The 15,672-nt window shown below is 38.0% G+C and overlaps 1 protein-coding gene across 1 annotated transcript in view; it reads right to left on the reverse strand.

Annotated features, from left to right (window-relative positions):
• Positions 1 to 2,154: 2,154 nt before the first annotated feature.
• The window catches only part of edc4 (enhancer of mRNA decapping 4), a 33,909-nt gene continuing 20,391 nt past the window's right edge, over positions 2,155 to 15,672 (reverse strand). Inside the window, exons 25-30 of the mRNA XM_014996925.2 lie at positions 13,732 to 13,847; positions 13,091 to 13,256; positions 9,512 to 9,698; positions 8,663 to 8,882; positions 5,901 to 6,064; positions 2,155 to 3,400 (exon numbers count right to left, since the gene is read on the reverse strand). Coding sequence (XP_014852411.2) covers positions 3,217 to 3,400; positions 5,901 to 6,064; positions 8,663 to 8,882; positions 9,512 to 9,698; positions 13,091 to 13,256; positions 13,732 to 13,847 — 1,037 coding nt within the window. The 3' untranslated portion in view covers positions 2,155 to 3,216. The remainder of the gene's footprint in view (positions 3,401 to 5,900; positions 6,065 to 8,662; positions 8,883 to 9,511; positions 9,699 to 13,090; positions 13,257 to 13,731; positions 13,848 to 15,672) is intronic.

Here is a 15,672-nt window from a genome sequence, read left to right on the forward strand (position 1 = left end):
TGTGGGAAAAGTGATTAATTTGCCATTTTAGGTTGCATGTTCGTAAAAAATCAGATTATATAATTATTTATCCTTAAATGCAAGGCATATTTTTAAATGCATATGTCAGTATTGTTTTCTAATCTTATCTGTCATCCAAGTGAGTAAGAGAGACTAAAAGACCTGTGGGTTATACAATTAGGCATCAGAGTAATTAACAAGCCATATTTACAGCTGACATTATTTTAAGATCTTCAAGAACAGCAGCAAAAATATACAGCAAAAATAACTGATAAATATATTCTATATATTTTAATTCTGATGTAATTGATTCCCTCAACAATGAAATTTTGACATTTTCGCTATTCCGTATATCTGCGCAGCGTGAGGAACATTGTGAGCAGGAAAAAAAAAAGAACACTAAACTTAGCTTTGTTTTTTATATTAATTATTTATAGCTTCTTATAAATTAAATGGAACATTTACGACTTCAATAAACTTTTAAAACGCGAGTAAAATTATTAATTTGTCATTTAGGGTTGCAGATTTATAAACGAAGCTTCATCCTCCTCCTCTTCCAGCTGCTGCACCAACAACCATGAAGCACCTGCAGCTTTTTAACGCGGATCGCTGCGCAGTGATGGAGCTCCTAGATCAGATCAGCCCCGCTGCGGAACCGAACCGGAACCGGTTTGGTACTCACTGAGAAGCAGAGCAACAGGCAAGAAGATGAGGCAGGCGAAGTTCAGCAGAGACGCCATGCCGAACCGAAAGTTCGTCCTCCGGACTCAAGTTTCAGCTTCGATCCTGAACTCCAGAGTGAGTCTGTTCTTCAGGAGGAAGAGGAGGAGGAAGAGGAGGAACGACGGCTGGTTACACTGAGTTCTCCTACTGCTCTCCTGCAGCTGCAGCGCTTTCTCCGCTCTGAGAGCATCCGCTGCTGCTCATCCGCTGAAAGGAGGAGGAGGAGGAGGAGGAAGGTCTACAGGAGAGTCCCTGATGAGCTCAGATGCTCTGCATTAACAAACTGACTCACGTTCTCCTGGTTTCCTGCTGGTTGTTCTTCGCTCTCTCCTTTCCTCTCCATATCTCTCAGTCAGCGATACAATGGAGTATTAGTAGATACAAAAAAGGAGTAAATTTGAGCCAAAACCCCATAAATTTTATGGAGAAAAAAAAAACAGGAAAAAGTTGAAAATTGGCTAGAAAAAAAAATTCAGAAATTTTACAGTGAACAAACGGTTGAAAATGTTAGAAAATAAATTAAATTTGGGAATTAATCTCAGAAATGTTTGAGAAAGAAAACGGAATTTCAGGTTTTAAAGTTGTAAATTTGCTACAGAAAACTCAAATTTTGAGATAAATCTCAAATTTTCTAGAAAAAAAGACAATTTCTCAGTTTGGAAAGTTAAAATTTGATAGGAAGAGAATATTTCACAAATATTTTGGAAATGATTTTTTAAATTTCCCTAAAAATTTCCGGATTCTCTAGATTAAATTTAATTAAATTAATTAAATTTTATAACTGGATACAATTAATCCAAGAAATAATTTCTGTGGAAATTTCTGAGTTTGAAACGCCCAATTTTGTGAGCAAAACTCAGAAAATTTGATATTTCAAACATTTTTTGGAAACAGGAATATTTCCGAGTGTGAAACGTTGAAACTAAACTATTGTTTTTAGCTAAAAACTAAATGTTTAAGATAAACTTTTATCTTCAAAACCAAATATTTCACATACTATTTAGTTTGACACTAAATATTTAGTTTAATGAATAACTATTTAGCTAAATAATTAGTTATGAGGCAATTAAGTATTTAGCTAAAGTTAAACATTTTTAGCTAAAAATATTTAAGCTAAATATTTATCAAACAAAAATATTTAGTCTAGTAAGTACTTAAGTTAACTAAGCAATTAGTTAACTTGTTAACTTTGTTAGTTTTTGCTAACAAAATATTTTGTTAGCCTTTTCTCTTTTCTTTTCTTTTCTTTTCCAAATTACTGCTGTTCACTTTTTTTTTACAGTGCAGCTCCACAATCAGCATCTCATAGAAAAGTTTAAAAACTGAAGAAAAAAAAAATCCAAATGAAACCAAAATCTTGCAGGTTTAAGAAAACAAAACAAAAACACACAAAAAACAAGGAACTTTTTTTTTCTCTTTTATTCCAAAACGTTTGAGGGTAAAACAAACTATAAACAGAGCCATCCAAACCGGAGGAAACGAACACAACGGAGAGAAAGAGGAAGAAAAACTTTGCAGATCGCTAGTACTCGAAAACAGAAAAACAGAACCGCCGCTTCTCTCGTTCTCAACCAAAATGTTTGTCAACAGAAGGTCCAGGTTCTCCTCTGCGGTTCGACCTTAGCCGCCGTCAGGAACGGATGAAACGCGGTAAGGCACTTTCCAGACGGGTCCGACGGATCCGAAACACCCCAGATGATTTTGTTTTATTTTACAATCCAAATCTACCCTGTGAGTAAAACAGCTCCGATATTTAACAGAAATCTCAGTTTATTCTGCAAAACAAACAAAAAAAGAAACGGGATTTCTTTTCTGTAGAAAACGAAGGGTCCAAGTGAGTGCTGCCCCCTAGAGCCTAAGAGGAGTAACTGCACATTCAGTTCACAAACATCCTGGTGATTTATCAGTAATAATCCTGTTTACGTTTTTATTATTATTATTATTAAGCTACTCTGAGATTTAAAGCAAGTATACATGGCTTACAAATACTAAATGCTCTTTATATAAAAAACAAGTGGTGGACGGCGATGGATTCCTGGACTGCTCCTGATTTTAAACGAATAACCTTATTAAATCCTGAAAAAAGAAAAAGGAATCATCTCCATGAACATGAGCGGGTTCTCGAGTTGGGGGCATGAATGTCACCTCCAGCCAATTAGGAAATAACGGAAAGGAAACACAGGATGCCTCCGGGACCCGGCGTGCCTGTGGTCGCCCTGATGGGCTGCAGGAATCGCTGAATTCCCCGTCGCAGAAACAACAAAAAAAGGTCAGCTTTTTGCTCTTAAGGCGACATTTCCAGGCCAGACGTCTCCGCGCTCGGCTGAAGGCGACCGGAATGTCAAACCTGTCCTGATTATCGGCGTCCAGCGGAGGGAAGAACTGAAAATCTTCTCTGTTTTTGTTTTCTGTTTTTTTTAGCGTAAAGATCAGGAGGCGGACGTTCCCTGAAGCTTCAGCACTAAAACATTCGTTTGGAGGTCGCCTGCAGGCCTAGTGGTTGACGACTCCATGCAGCATCAGGAGCAGGCCGCGCGCCCGCTTGCTGAGCGGGCTGTGCGGGTCCTGCTGCAGGAAGGCCAGCAGTTTGGATCGGACCTGGGCCAGAACCGACGACATGTGGTCCCTGGTCAGCGGCTCGCTGTGGTCCAGATTCATCACTGCGTCCTCCAGGTAGCTGGGAGAGGGAGGATCAAAGGATAAAAACCAACATTTAAACTTTCAAAGTCATAATTTAAACTTTTAAAACCATAGTTTCAACTTCCAAAACCATAATTTTGGTTTTTAAAGTCCAAATTGTGAGAATATGTCAGAATTTAAACTTTTAAAGTCAGAATTTTGACTTTTAAAACCATAATTTTGAGAATAAAAGTCACAATTTAAACTTTTAAAGTCAATTTTGAGAATAAAAGTAATTTCAACATTCAAAACCATAATTTACATAATGACCTCTAGTCATAACCTCAACTTTCAAAGTCATTATTTCAAGAATGAATCCTAATTACAAGTTTGAAGGTCATCATTTTGACTTCTCAAGTCCTATTTAGGAGATAATTATGCTACAGGTCTCATAATTGTGACTTTAAAACTCGAAATGATGAGTTTTTGATATTTGTTTCGGCTTGATGACAATCCCCCCCTACCAACTTACTCTCAGTTGGTGTTTTATTTTTTCTTTCATACTACAAATGGGTGTCCAGAATATTTAGGTTTACATAAAATATTTGTTTTATTCCTTGTTGAATGAAGCCGGTTCTGAGTCAGTCATATAACTTTATGTTTATCCCAGTCCCTCCTGTCTTCTCATCCTCCGCTGCTCAACATTTAACTCCTTAATTAATTGTTTCGGGTCGGACATCTGGTGGGACGGTGTCAGGTTTCCACTGCAGACCCATTAAATCGACGCGCTGTGAAATGGGCCTGTAACGCCGCGGCGGCGCAGACTCTGAGCTGTTAATAACTCATCTGCTCCGTTTGCGCCGCACCTTTAAAAACACACAGCAGCAGCTTAAACTGCCGCTCCGCATCGTCCGGCGCATAACGACCCCACTGAGATCATTGTTTCTGAGGAAAACGGCGCCATTTATGAGCTGCTTCCAATCAGGAGACGCCTTCATCCGCACAGGCTGTGATTTACAGTCACACTCCAATCGCCTGGTTCCATGATTTCTGTCTCTGCGGCTCAAGAAAAAGCTTCAAAATATAAGCCAAAGTTAATAAAAAGAAGCCGCACGCAGCTGCCTTGAAAAGTGTGGGTGCAGGAAGCTCTTTTTTTGTTCTTTTGTAGGACACAATAAAGCAGAGGAGAACAAGGACGGAGCGAAGCAGCAGAGAGCAGCTAAAACCCGGAGCGAGCTCCCCGGACAGCCGTGCAGCAGACGGAGCGGCGTGATGGGGTCAGCACTTTACCGCCGCTCCGCCCACAGGGGGCGCCACGTAATGGCCCAACTGTGGAGATCAAATGTGAGGAAATAATTTAGTCCGAAGGCTGAGGGGCGTTTTATCACTGAGTGGGAGAGGAAGGGGCGGGACGAGTTTTTAGAAGTTATAATTAAGACGTTTCTGCAGGTTGAGCTGCTTCAGGTTGCAGCAGTTCAAATTAGAGACCAGCAGGAGGATTAGAAGAGAAATTAAAACATGAAGATGAAATATTTAAGAATAAAAAGAAAAACATTTTAAACCAGAGAGTACTGAGGCCACACTAAGAAAAAATAAAATGATGAAAACAAAGTCATAATATTTTGAGAATAAACTCAGACAAGAATAAGGTCATAAAAGTACAAGAATAAAATCAGAATGGCAATAAAGTCATAATACTAGAATAAATTTGTAATAAAGTTGCAAAAAGATGTACAATTATACAGCTATACATATTTGAAAAGCAGAGGTGGAGCTTCCTGCACAAACAACAAGAATGCAGAAAGTGAATTCTGGATGGTAAGTCAAAAACAAAAGTCTTGTCTTTTCCAGCAGCCATTGTACGGTGCATACAGCGGTAAAACCGGCTGACTAAACATGCTGGAACTCAGTTTGGGTTGCTAAGTAACGGGCAGAACTCTGTTGGGGTTGCTAGGTAACAGGTGGTGCCTGCCGATTTGTGATGTTACATTGTGGAGGGTTTTGAGCCGGGTCATTTCCCAGACTCCAAAATAACAATTTATTGCCAAAAACCAGGTTGCTGTGTATTGCAGACTTCTGTCCAGGTCCCTCTTGAAAATGAGATCTAGATCTCAACTGGGTTTATCTGGTTAAATAAAGGAAAAACCAGCTGGGTGTTCTTTTTCACTGAGAGGTAGCTCCTGTAATGAGCTCAGCAGATCCAACAGGTGTTGGCTAATTGCTGCTGGCTAGTCTGAAAGAGCTGTGCCTCAAAGGCAGAGCTATGTCCGACCAGGTGAATGGTTGCCATGGAGATTAAAGGATTCCCGAAATGCATGAAAAAATCAAAGCAACTCTCCAGGAAATATTATAACTTGATGTAAAGCTCAAAAAAGTACATTTTATTTAATTCTGCCACTTTAATCTAAACTTGAAAATGAGTAACTTAAACAAAAAACAATCTATTTTTCTTTGAAAGTTTCCTTTTTAGTCATCTAGTGACCAGCATAAGGAATACAGAGCCCCTTAGACCAAAATGAAAAGAAGCAACTTCAGCTTCCTCGGTTGTGTTTCCTCACCTGATCTTGAGCTGGGAGCGCGTGGCGAGGTTGGAGGACAACTGCTGGATCAGCGACAGCAGCACCGGCTGGCTCAGGGGGCATGGCGTCTGGCCGAACACCTGCTGGGAGTCGATGGTCTCACACACGTACAGAACCAGGTTCAGGTCCGTCGCAGACAGAGCCTGCAGTACAACACAGGGGCAACGTCATTCTGCTTCCCTACGCAGATATTCATCCCATCTGACGACACAGATCTGGTTGGATGACGACGTCAGGTTTGCAGAACTGGCTGCTGGGAGGATTTACCAGCATTAACAAGAAGCAGAGCAAATATTTACACACAAGCGTTTTGGCGTGTCTGAACGGCAAAGAGGAAGGATCTGGATAAGCTCAACCACTGATGTTATCATCTCAGCAGCAAAGCCTTGATTACTCAACATGTCACAGAAAGTGGGAAAAATACTTTTTCTTCTCCTTATCAAACTGGTTCCAGTGCAAGGAAAAAAAAAACTGTTTGAGAAAGATGCCGTGAACCAGTTGAAGTTTGCACCCAAAGATTGTCATTAAGTTAGAGTATCGCTACTTCAGCATATTTTTAGTCAAGTAAGAAGTAGCCATCCAAGAAATTACTCAAGTAAGAGTAGAAGCAGCTGCATCTGCCACGGTAACATTTATGTTTTTAAATGTTATTTTATCAATTAAATCAAAGCTGTTTTATCTGTATTGCATCAATGTGAAAAGATCTTCCATATTATTTAACTTTAAGTAGCAGAGACAGCTTTTTAATAGTTAATAGGTAGTTTTATCAATATTTTCTTCCAGTCGGCCTTTTGAGGACATTTGTGATCTTGTTGTGGCACAAAATGAAAGTGAAATCAACACCCTGATATATCATATCAAAATATACAAAAACGATAAAAATCCTTCTTATAAATCTGTCCTACCCAGAACTCAAGTGGCATTTCCTAGCTTCACCTGGTTCAAATAAAACAAAAGAAAATCTCACATCAAGCACATTTTGCTATCTATCAGTTTATCCAAAAATTAATCAATTAATCTACTAATGATCAAGTGTTCACTAAAGGAATGCTATATTATTGCGTTTTAGATACTTACATGTTTATTTTCTTAAAAAAGGCTTTGAGTTATTTGTTGCCTTGCATCTTTTAATGCATTTCTAACAGTGTATGGAAAATGATTCATTTTTCTAGAAAATTAATCATCCAGATAATTATTATGAATGTAATCATTAGTTGCAGCTCCTGGCTGAAAGGAACACAACCATTTTTAACCCCTATTAGAGATGAACGAGTTGAGATTTTAAACATTCATAGAGAGGATTTTTCCCCGCCGCAGCAGGCTGAGAGACATGACAGGAAAAATCAGGAACTTTAAAACCAGATGAGCTGTAAACAACTTCCAGAAGAGCTGTAGGAGGAAAAAACCAAACAAACAATAAAACAAAAATAAAAATGCTGAGCTTGTTCACAGTTAAAAGCATTTCCAGAAACAAAGCACAGAGGGAAGAGACGACACATAAAACAGCAAAAACAGAAAATCTCACCAAGTATTTTTGATCCAGTTTCTAGTGCAAATATCTTAGTAAACATAAAATAAGACAAAACTAACTTAACTAACTTTTCAGCAACATATATTAGTTTGTTTTAAGTCAATAATTCCTAATATTGATGAAAACGTTTGTAAGATTATTTCATGTATATCATGGGAAAAATGTCTTGTTACAAGACTTAAATCAACCTCTCATATCTTGCTAAAAAGTTACTTATAACTTACTTTTGTCTCATTTTAATAAGATATTTGCAGTAAAACCTAGATCAAAATTTAGGTATAGTTTGTGTTTTTGCAGTAAATGAATCCCTGCTTAGTCTGTAAATAAACGGTTTAGCCCAGTGGTGTCCAAAGTGTGGCCCGAGGGCCATTTGTGGCCCCTGGAATGAGTTTGTATGGCCGCTGACTGCACTTGAAAATAGATTCAAATTTGGCAGATAAAACTGACAAAATATTTTAGGGTGAGATTTCCATTTAGAGTTTATATCGTAAAAGGAAAATGTCCAAAACAAATAATTTTTTTTTCATTAGCAGATCACAGCCACAAAACATCCAGAAACTTTTACTCTGAAACACACTTGTCCTACAAACTACAAAGGTTTTAAAAGAAAATTCTGGTTTCTGCCGCTGGCTATGAACCAAAAATAGACAAAATAGAAAATAATTGGCTCAAAAAGTTAAATAAATGTAAATATTAAGGCATATTTCAGACTCATGTTGGTTTCTGTAAAAAATTTAACTGGTTGAATTTATTGTTGTGCAGGTAAAGGAGTGAGAATTCACAATAATAGTATTTTTGCATTTTTTCAATGGAGAGAAAAAGCTCTGTGGTGCAAAACGTTTGGACACCGGCGGTTTAGCCCATCAGAGCGACTGGCAGGGTTTGTGTTGACAGAATATTCCTTCTCTTCATAACTTAAGTGGAATTGATTCACTTCATTGTCCTATCAGTGATTTTGTTATCAATGCGGTGAAAAAGTCAGATATGTTCATCTGCCTGATTAATGTATGATGGGATCTGGATTGTCTGTTTAATGTGTTGAATATTAAACCGCATAAAAATTAAAGGCATCAAAACAGTCTATGTCAATAACATTTAAAAACTGACAGATGATAATAGAATATGATGGAATATTTTTGACGCCGTCAGTCAAAATGACGGACAACAAAGATGTCTAGTGTGACCTGTGGTGTCTGGGTCGAGTCGGTACCTGCTGGAAGGCCTGGTTGAGCTGGCCCTGCTGGAGCAGCTGCAGGATGTTAGCCTGCTGCGACTGGTAGTCCAGATGTGCGGTGGGGACGGGCGTCCCGGCGGCGGAGCGCATGGCCTGCATGATGCTGGAGGTGACGACGGCCTGCTGCTCCCTCATCGCCAGGCTCACCTCGCCTTTCACGATGCGCTGCAAGTGGCTCAGGATGGACTCCTGCAGACTGGAGGAGACAGAGTTACTGCCTGAATGCGGAGCTGTTAGCGCAGTAGCTAGCTCATCTATAAACTACTGAGGCTGGGAAATGAATTGGCAAACAAGAGACCATATCAAATTTATGTTCTTACATTAGTCCCACGATTGAGATATATTATTTTTACTCAGTTTTATTATTTAATGCAGTCCGTTACCACACATTACACCTAGCATACATAAATATTGCTGGACAATAAATTGTCAATGTAGGTATGTTTTTTAAATTTTTTTATTGAAACTTCTATAAATTAACTTCATTTACCAAAAAAAACAAATATTGGCCAAAATTGGAATCGGTGATCAGCTAGAAAACAGCAATTAATGCAGCTCCATCTAAAAGGTTTATATAATGTATGAGGCAAAGACAATTCTGGTGAGGGACAAAAAAAATCCAAATTACTTATGTTCCATCTTCATTTTCTGTGACGCTTACACTTCTAATGTTTGCTTTATTTTGGTACCAAAACTATTGAAACAAAGTTTGTAATTGCTGAGAAAAACTAAATTAGATTTGGTTATGTTGTTCCAAGCATACTTCAGAAAACCCTAGGAGTGTTTTTAAAGGCGGCGCGTCTCGGTTGCAGCACAGGTACGTACTTCCCCACCACCACCTGCATCTGGTGCTGGACCTCGGCTCGTACGGCGGCAGAGACGCTGCTGGCCAGCTGATCGGTGCAGCTCTGGAAGCCGTCGATCGCCTGCTGCAGCTGGCCAATCACGGGGTCCCGCGCCTCCTGCTCTCTCTGCTTCCGACTCTTCAGGTGGGCCTCCAGCTGCTGGATGTCTGCAGGGAAAACACAACTTAGTAACAGAAAAACACACTCCTCTCTGCTCAGAGCAGGTTGTCATGGTAATGCTTAGTGACAGGACTCAAACTTTAACGTTTTAAGTTTAGCTTAAGCTAATAGATGCTTCAAAGATTTGATAAATTAGATTTATTAGAAACATTTTTAGTTGCGGAGGTGTTTGAAGTTAATAAACTACACAAAAAAACTTTTTAAAAAGTAAGTAATATTTTACCCTAAATCCTAAAATGAGCTGTGATAAATAAGTGTGAAAAATATGTCAGACTTTCCACATTTTATATCTTATTTCATTATCTGAAAGATAAAACTCTGAAATTCTGCATTCCTGCATTAATTTACATCCAGATGGGGACCATTAGTTTTGGTTTATCACTACACAATTTGCATTTTTTACCCCACAAACCATTAATCATTTTTTAATATTAATTTTATGAATCATTTTTTAATTACCAAGAGACACAACACGCTTTCTTAAATACAAAAAACAGCAGCAAGGCTTTTTGTTAGGTATTTTGTAGTATTATCAACTATTTGCTATACTTTTATTATGTTCTTACTTTATGTACTCTTATTTGTTTTATTCATATCTTTTAAGAAATGTTTCTGTATAGTTAATCATTCTGATTTCCTTTCTCAGAGGGCCTCTGAAGAAGAGCAGAGACAGCAGCTCTTCACAGAACGCCCTGCTTTGAGCTGTTAGATAGCTATAAAACCATCGCCGTGAAGATTCACAACTTGTCCTGTTTGATCCTGGGTCAAGAACTAGATAAGCTAGTGCGAGATTGATTGTATTGTTAGTTAGTGATAATCATTGGTGCTGTAACTGTGTGAAGTGTTTCCCCCTCCCTTTAGAGTTACAGCGCTCTCTGTGATTAGGGATCCTAAAGACAATAAAAAGAGAGAAGCAGGCAAATGTGCTTTCAGAGCAGCAGGAGATTGTAACTGAAAGCACATCTCTGTCTGTTCTCCTCGCGAGTATTTCAGAATCTAACTTTCTCTTGTCTTTCCTGTGTTATTTAATCTGTGTTAATAGGTGTCAACTCTGACACTTTTCCATAGCTTATTTTGGCCTTATGTCCATTTACTTACAAAATAAAAACAAATAACGTATAAAAACAAAAAAATATATAATAATCAATAATTAAATACGAAAGATAATTTTACTTAAATACATACATGAATAACAATAAAAAAAACATTTTTTTTAAAATACAGAAATAAGAAAAACAAAAATAAATAAAGATCATTTTTTATTGGGTTTAAAACTGGGCCCAGTGTTCATGAACTGGGTTTAGATGTGAAACAAAGCATAAAAATTTCTCATTTTTGTTTTACTTTTGGAAAAGAAATATTGATCACTTTATTTTGTTAAATGTAGGTACACCAGTCTTTAGTTGTTAATTTCAATAGGTGAACTCTCGCTCTGCACAGCCTGTTTATAGCTTTTGTGTCCTGCTATCCGTCAAATGACCTTTTTTATGTGAAATAATTGCAATCATATGATGCAGTAAGCGTTAGCTGCGTCAGGCCTGAAGTAATGCAGCAGTTCTGATGCTAATGCTGCGGCTTCAGTCAATATTTAATCACTCCACACTGACTACATTTAAATGGGAAGAGGTGTGCGCTCTCCATCTGTGTGGATTAAACTTCAGAGACTGCTCATAACAGACATTACTCCATCGCAGGATCTCGTGTCACCTTGTCTTCCTCCTTTCTAGCCTGAATTTAAAGCTGCAGGACATCAAAAAAAAAAAAAAAAGGATAATAAAAATAAGGGAAAGAAAATCCAGTCTTCTCCAACGCGTAACTTTACTGTAAAACGGAGGAAGTGTTTGACTCTGCAGACACGTGGGACGCTTCTCTGCACATTCAGACAGTTTGAGTCTCAAGGCTCCAATCTAGGCGAACCTATAGAGAAGATCTGCTGTCTGTGTGCTCAGACAAGCTGACCCCTGACACCAACCAGACGGAAAAACACAAAGAACTTCAATACAGAGCCTGAACTCAACACTGAGGATAACAATGGGGTGGAAAAGCTTCTTCTTTTCTTGCCAGAGCTTTATCGGCCACATTTTATGACTAAATAACAAAAAATAAACTTGACTGTGAATTTATGGCAGATATTTCAAAGAGAAAAAATGGATGTGTTAAAGAAAATAGAAATATTTCCCCCCATTTTCTCACTCTATACTCATTCAGACCTGGAAAATATTTCAATGACCTTCAATGACTGGAGCACCAGCACAGCAAACAAAATCCATACATGGTCGACTTTGATTGCACTGTTGAACAGTTTTTTAATTGTCACCTTATTAAAATAAAAAGAGATTTTGGAAAAAATAAATAAATAAAAATTTCTGCCTTTGGCAAAAAATGAGTTGGGCGAATTATAATCAAACAGGTCAGATTTAAAAATAAAATAAAACAGCCTAAAAATTGCACTTGGTTGTCTAAGGTCTAGCTAAAATGGGGACAAAAACACGCGCGCGCACGCACGCACGGTTTGAATACTTAAGTTGTTTTAGAAATAATTTATATAAAAAAATATTAAAATAAAATATTTAAAATGATCATAAATATTGGCTAGGGACGCTTTGACAATATAAAGTTGGATAAAAATGTGTTGATATATTTGGTCAAAAATACTGGGTTACTATATATTATTATATACTAATAGATTTTTGAAAAATATCTGTTTTAAAAGTACAGAAATCTGTTTAGGAAGTTGGTAATTGTATACAGTGTGTTTATTTTGTGTTGATTAAAATAGTCGTAGCTGCTTTTGTGCTTTTCGTTTTGAGGTTTTTCATCTAATATTTATTGACTTCAATAAATGTGAGTCAACTACGCTTAAAGAGGCAGTGTCACGTGTTTCCAGCCATTTTATAGCACAATCAATTAACTATGTTAAATTCAGTTGTCACAAAAATGCTGCATATATCAAACATGAGTTAAAAGAGACTGAACACCTTGAAATTGGGGATCTGTCTCTTTAAAACTCCTGCCCTTTCTGAAACTCTTCTGGCTCCTTTATTAACCCTTTATCAACGTATTTACCAGCGCTAAACTGAGCAGTAGCTCCTATAATGACGGCAGTTCCTCAAAGTATTTGCTAATTGCTGCTGGCTAGTCTTAAGGAGCAGGGGAAGAGCTGTGACTTGAATGTCCAACTAGATGTTTTTCACAGCTGAATTGTTGCCATTGTTTTTAAAACATAAAATGATGTAAAGCTAAAAAAAAAAAAAAGTTGATTTTACATGACACTGCCCCTTTAAGACACTGAGTGAAATCATGGATGTAGAGGTGATGCCTTTCAAGGTGAAAGTTACAGATTGTGAGCAGTCCACAGTGTTAATTTGTGCGGCCTTACAGTCCTGCGTGCCCTGCTTGAAGCTGTCGTTGATCTGCTGGAACATGGACTGGCAGCCTCTTTCAAACACGGGCAGCACTGTGCTCTGGAAGACGTCTTTGTAGGCGGCCTGGATGGGGCCCTGCATGGCCTCCGCCGCGGCCCGGCCCATGGCGTCCGTAGTGTTCTGATCCAAACACACGACAAGTTAGAACTAACCCGGTGCTGTCCAAATTTTGTGCCACATGGGCCAAAAATGTTACTTATTGTAGATTTTATGACAATGTATTAGGGGCATCGTAAAAAAAAAATAAGATAAAAGGTGGAGTAAATTTCTACCAAAAACTTAATAAATTTAGTGATTAATCTCAGAAATTTTCTAGAAAAAAACTGAATTTTTCTGAGTTTCAGAAGTCAAGCTTTTGAGGAAAACTCTCTGGATCACATGGTTTTACCTTTTCTTAAAACTTGGTTATAAAAACATGGAAACTTTGTAAGAGAATTATGTTGATAATAATTTTACCCTGACTGCAAATTAAAACTCTCAATCTGCAAATGTGTATCATTTTTGAAGTGCAGTTGAGGGCCACAACTGGCCCGCGAGCCACACTTTGGCCACCCCTGAACTAAACAATAAGAGGTGATGAAACTGTTTGGTCTACCTTGGATTTAACCACTTTGATGACGATGTCCTTAATTGTGACCTCCACGGCGGCCATCTTAGCGGCGATCGAGTTGTTCAGCTGCCCCGTCACCGGCTCCAGACTCTTAGAAATAGCTGGAAAATATCAAATAAAGTGAAAGTAGGGGGAAAGATTAGCAGGAGCGTGTCTATAATTAGACGAGCAAAAAAAGACTTTTCTACTCTGAGTGCGAGGCGGGGAAACGTTTCTCCAGAGACGGCAGCGTTTTAGTCCGACATCAACACACCTCAGCGCTCTTTGCTATATTTAATTTTACTTACGCTCAGAATTATCTCAAGCATTAAATAACAGCATCATTTATTGATGCACAGCCTGCTCTGCACTTTGACTCGGAGCATTTCAAAGTGACAAAACAAAAAAGCAGCTCATCAGTGACCATATGAATTTATTTTAAATGCTTCCTGGATGCAGTTCATTATCTGCTGTAAGATTAATGCAGCCATGCGCTGCCATCGGGTTCTGGAGGGAAAACTGGATCTCGCTCTTCTGGTCAGAAAACATTTCAAAAACCCAGATTCCTGGTGTAAAATTATGACAAAAAACAATGACTGGAATAAAACTACAAAGTGTTCAAAACAAGCCGTGAAGTTACAGCTTCCTTAACGTCTTAAAAGGCCAGAAAACCAGAAAATATTTCACAGATCGCCTGGAAAACAGTAAAACAAAAAACTGCTGCATTTTACCCAGGGCTGGGTTAAACAGATTTAAAGTTTATCACAATATTTTATGTTTTTTGTCGTCTTTAAAAATTCACTAATTTTCGTCTCACAAATACAAATACTGCTTCTTATAAAAGCAGAAGCTGCTTTAATGCACCACTTGGGCAAAGCAAACTGCAACTTTGTGAGTTTCCTGGAATTTATTGATGCCATAAAAATAGCAAAAATACCAACTATACTGCTATATTTTAGGGTTTGCAAACAATCAATTCCAGTTTATTGAGATCAAGACATTACTAATCTTCATGTTAATATTTTCAAATCGTGTAAACAAGTTTTTTTTTTTTTAAAGAACTCAGGTAGGGCTGAGCCACAAATCGATTTGATTAATTAATCAAATTTTTGGCTTTTGAAGATTTAAATTTTGGAAAAGCTGGATTTTTTTTCCTCCACTGCAGTTCTTTCCATGGCTCATGGTGATGTCAGCGCGCCCAGAACGGCCATCTTGTTTGAACTTTTACAGCTTCTATTTATTCAGACTTTAAACGTTAGGAGCACACTGTGATTTTTTTCCTTTAATTACGAGAAAAAAGTGATAATGTTACAATTATTAAAATATTACATTATGCCGCCTTCGCAGTCGGCATCAGAAAGGAGCGGGAGACTGAAAAACTAGAAAATAAAATCTATCTTATCTGACAGTTGTTTCCTGAACAAGTTTGCTACTATTTGTATGCATGTGTAGTGGAGTAAGGTTCCCTTAGTTGATGTTGCTAACTGGAGATTACATTACCTGCTTTTTGCTACAAAAAGAACAAAAACAAAAAAAACTGACAATTGCTTACATTTTAAATGGTTGGAATGCAGCAGGACGGCTTGCATAACTGCACGCAAATTTACATTTCAAGCTTGCAAATTAGGCATGGTGAGTAATAATTAAACTACTGTATTATTTTTTTTAATTGTTAGCACATTACTACTATGGATCCCTTGCAGGGTGACGTGACACATGCAAGATCCCGCCACCAGCTTCCAGCTGGAGGGCAAATAGCTGCTGGCTGACAAGGACTAGCATTGGTTTTATTGCTTAATTTTGAATATATGCATGATAGTTTTAATGAGCGAGGGAGAGGGAAGCAGCTCAGTTATGCTACCTTGACTTTGACATCCATAACATGTAAATGTGATGTGGAATTCGGTGTGTTTTGGTTCAGTTACAAAATAAAATAAAAGGCGAACT

The sequence above is a fragment of the Poecilia mexicana genome, unplaced genomic scaffold, assembly GCF_051168715.1.
Source record: "Poecilia mexicana isolate PSO_F unplaced genomic scaffold, ASM5116871v1 scaffold_6, whole genome shotgun sequence".
In the NCBI taxonomy this organism is placed as follows: domain Eukaryota; kingdom Metazoa; phylum Chordata; class Actinopteri; order Cyprinodontiformes; family Poeciliidae; genus Poecilia; species Poecilia mexicana.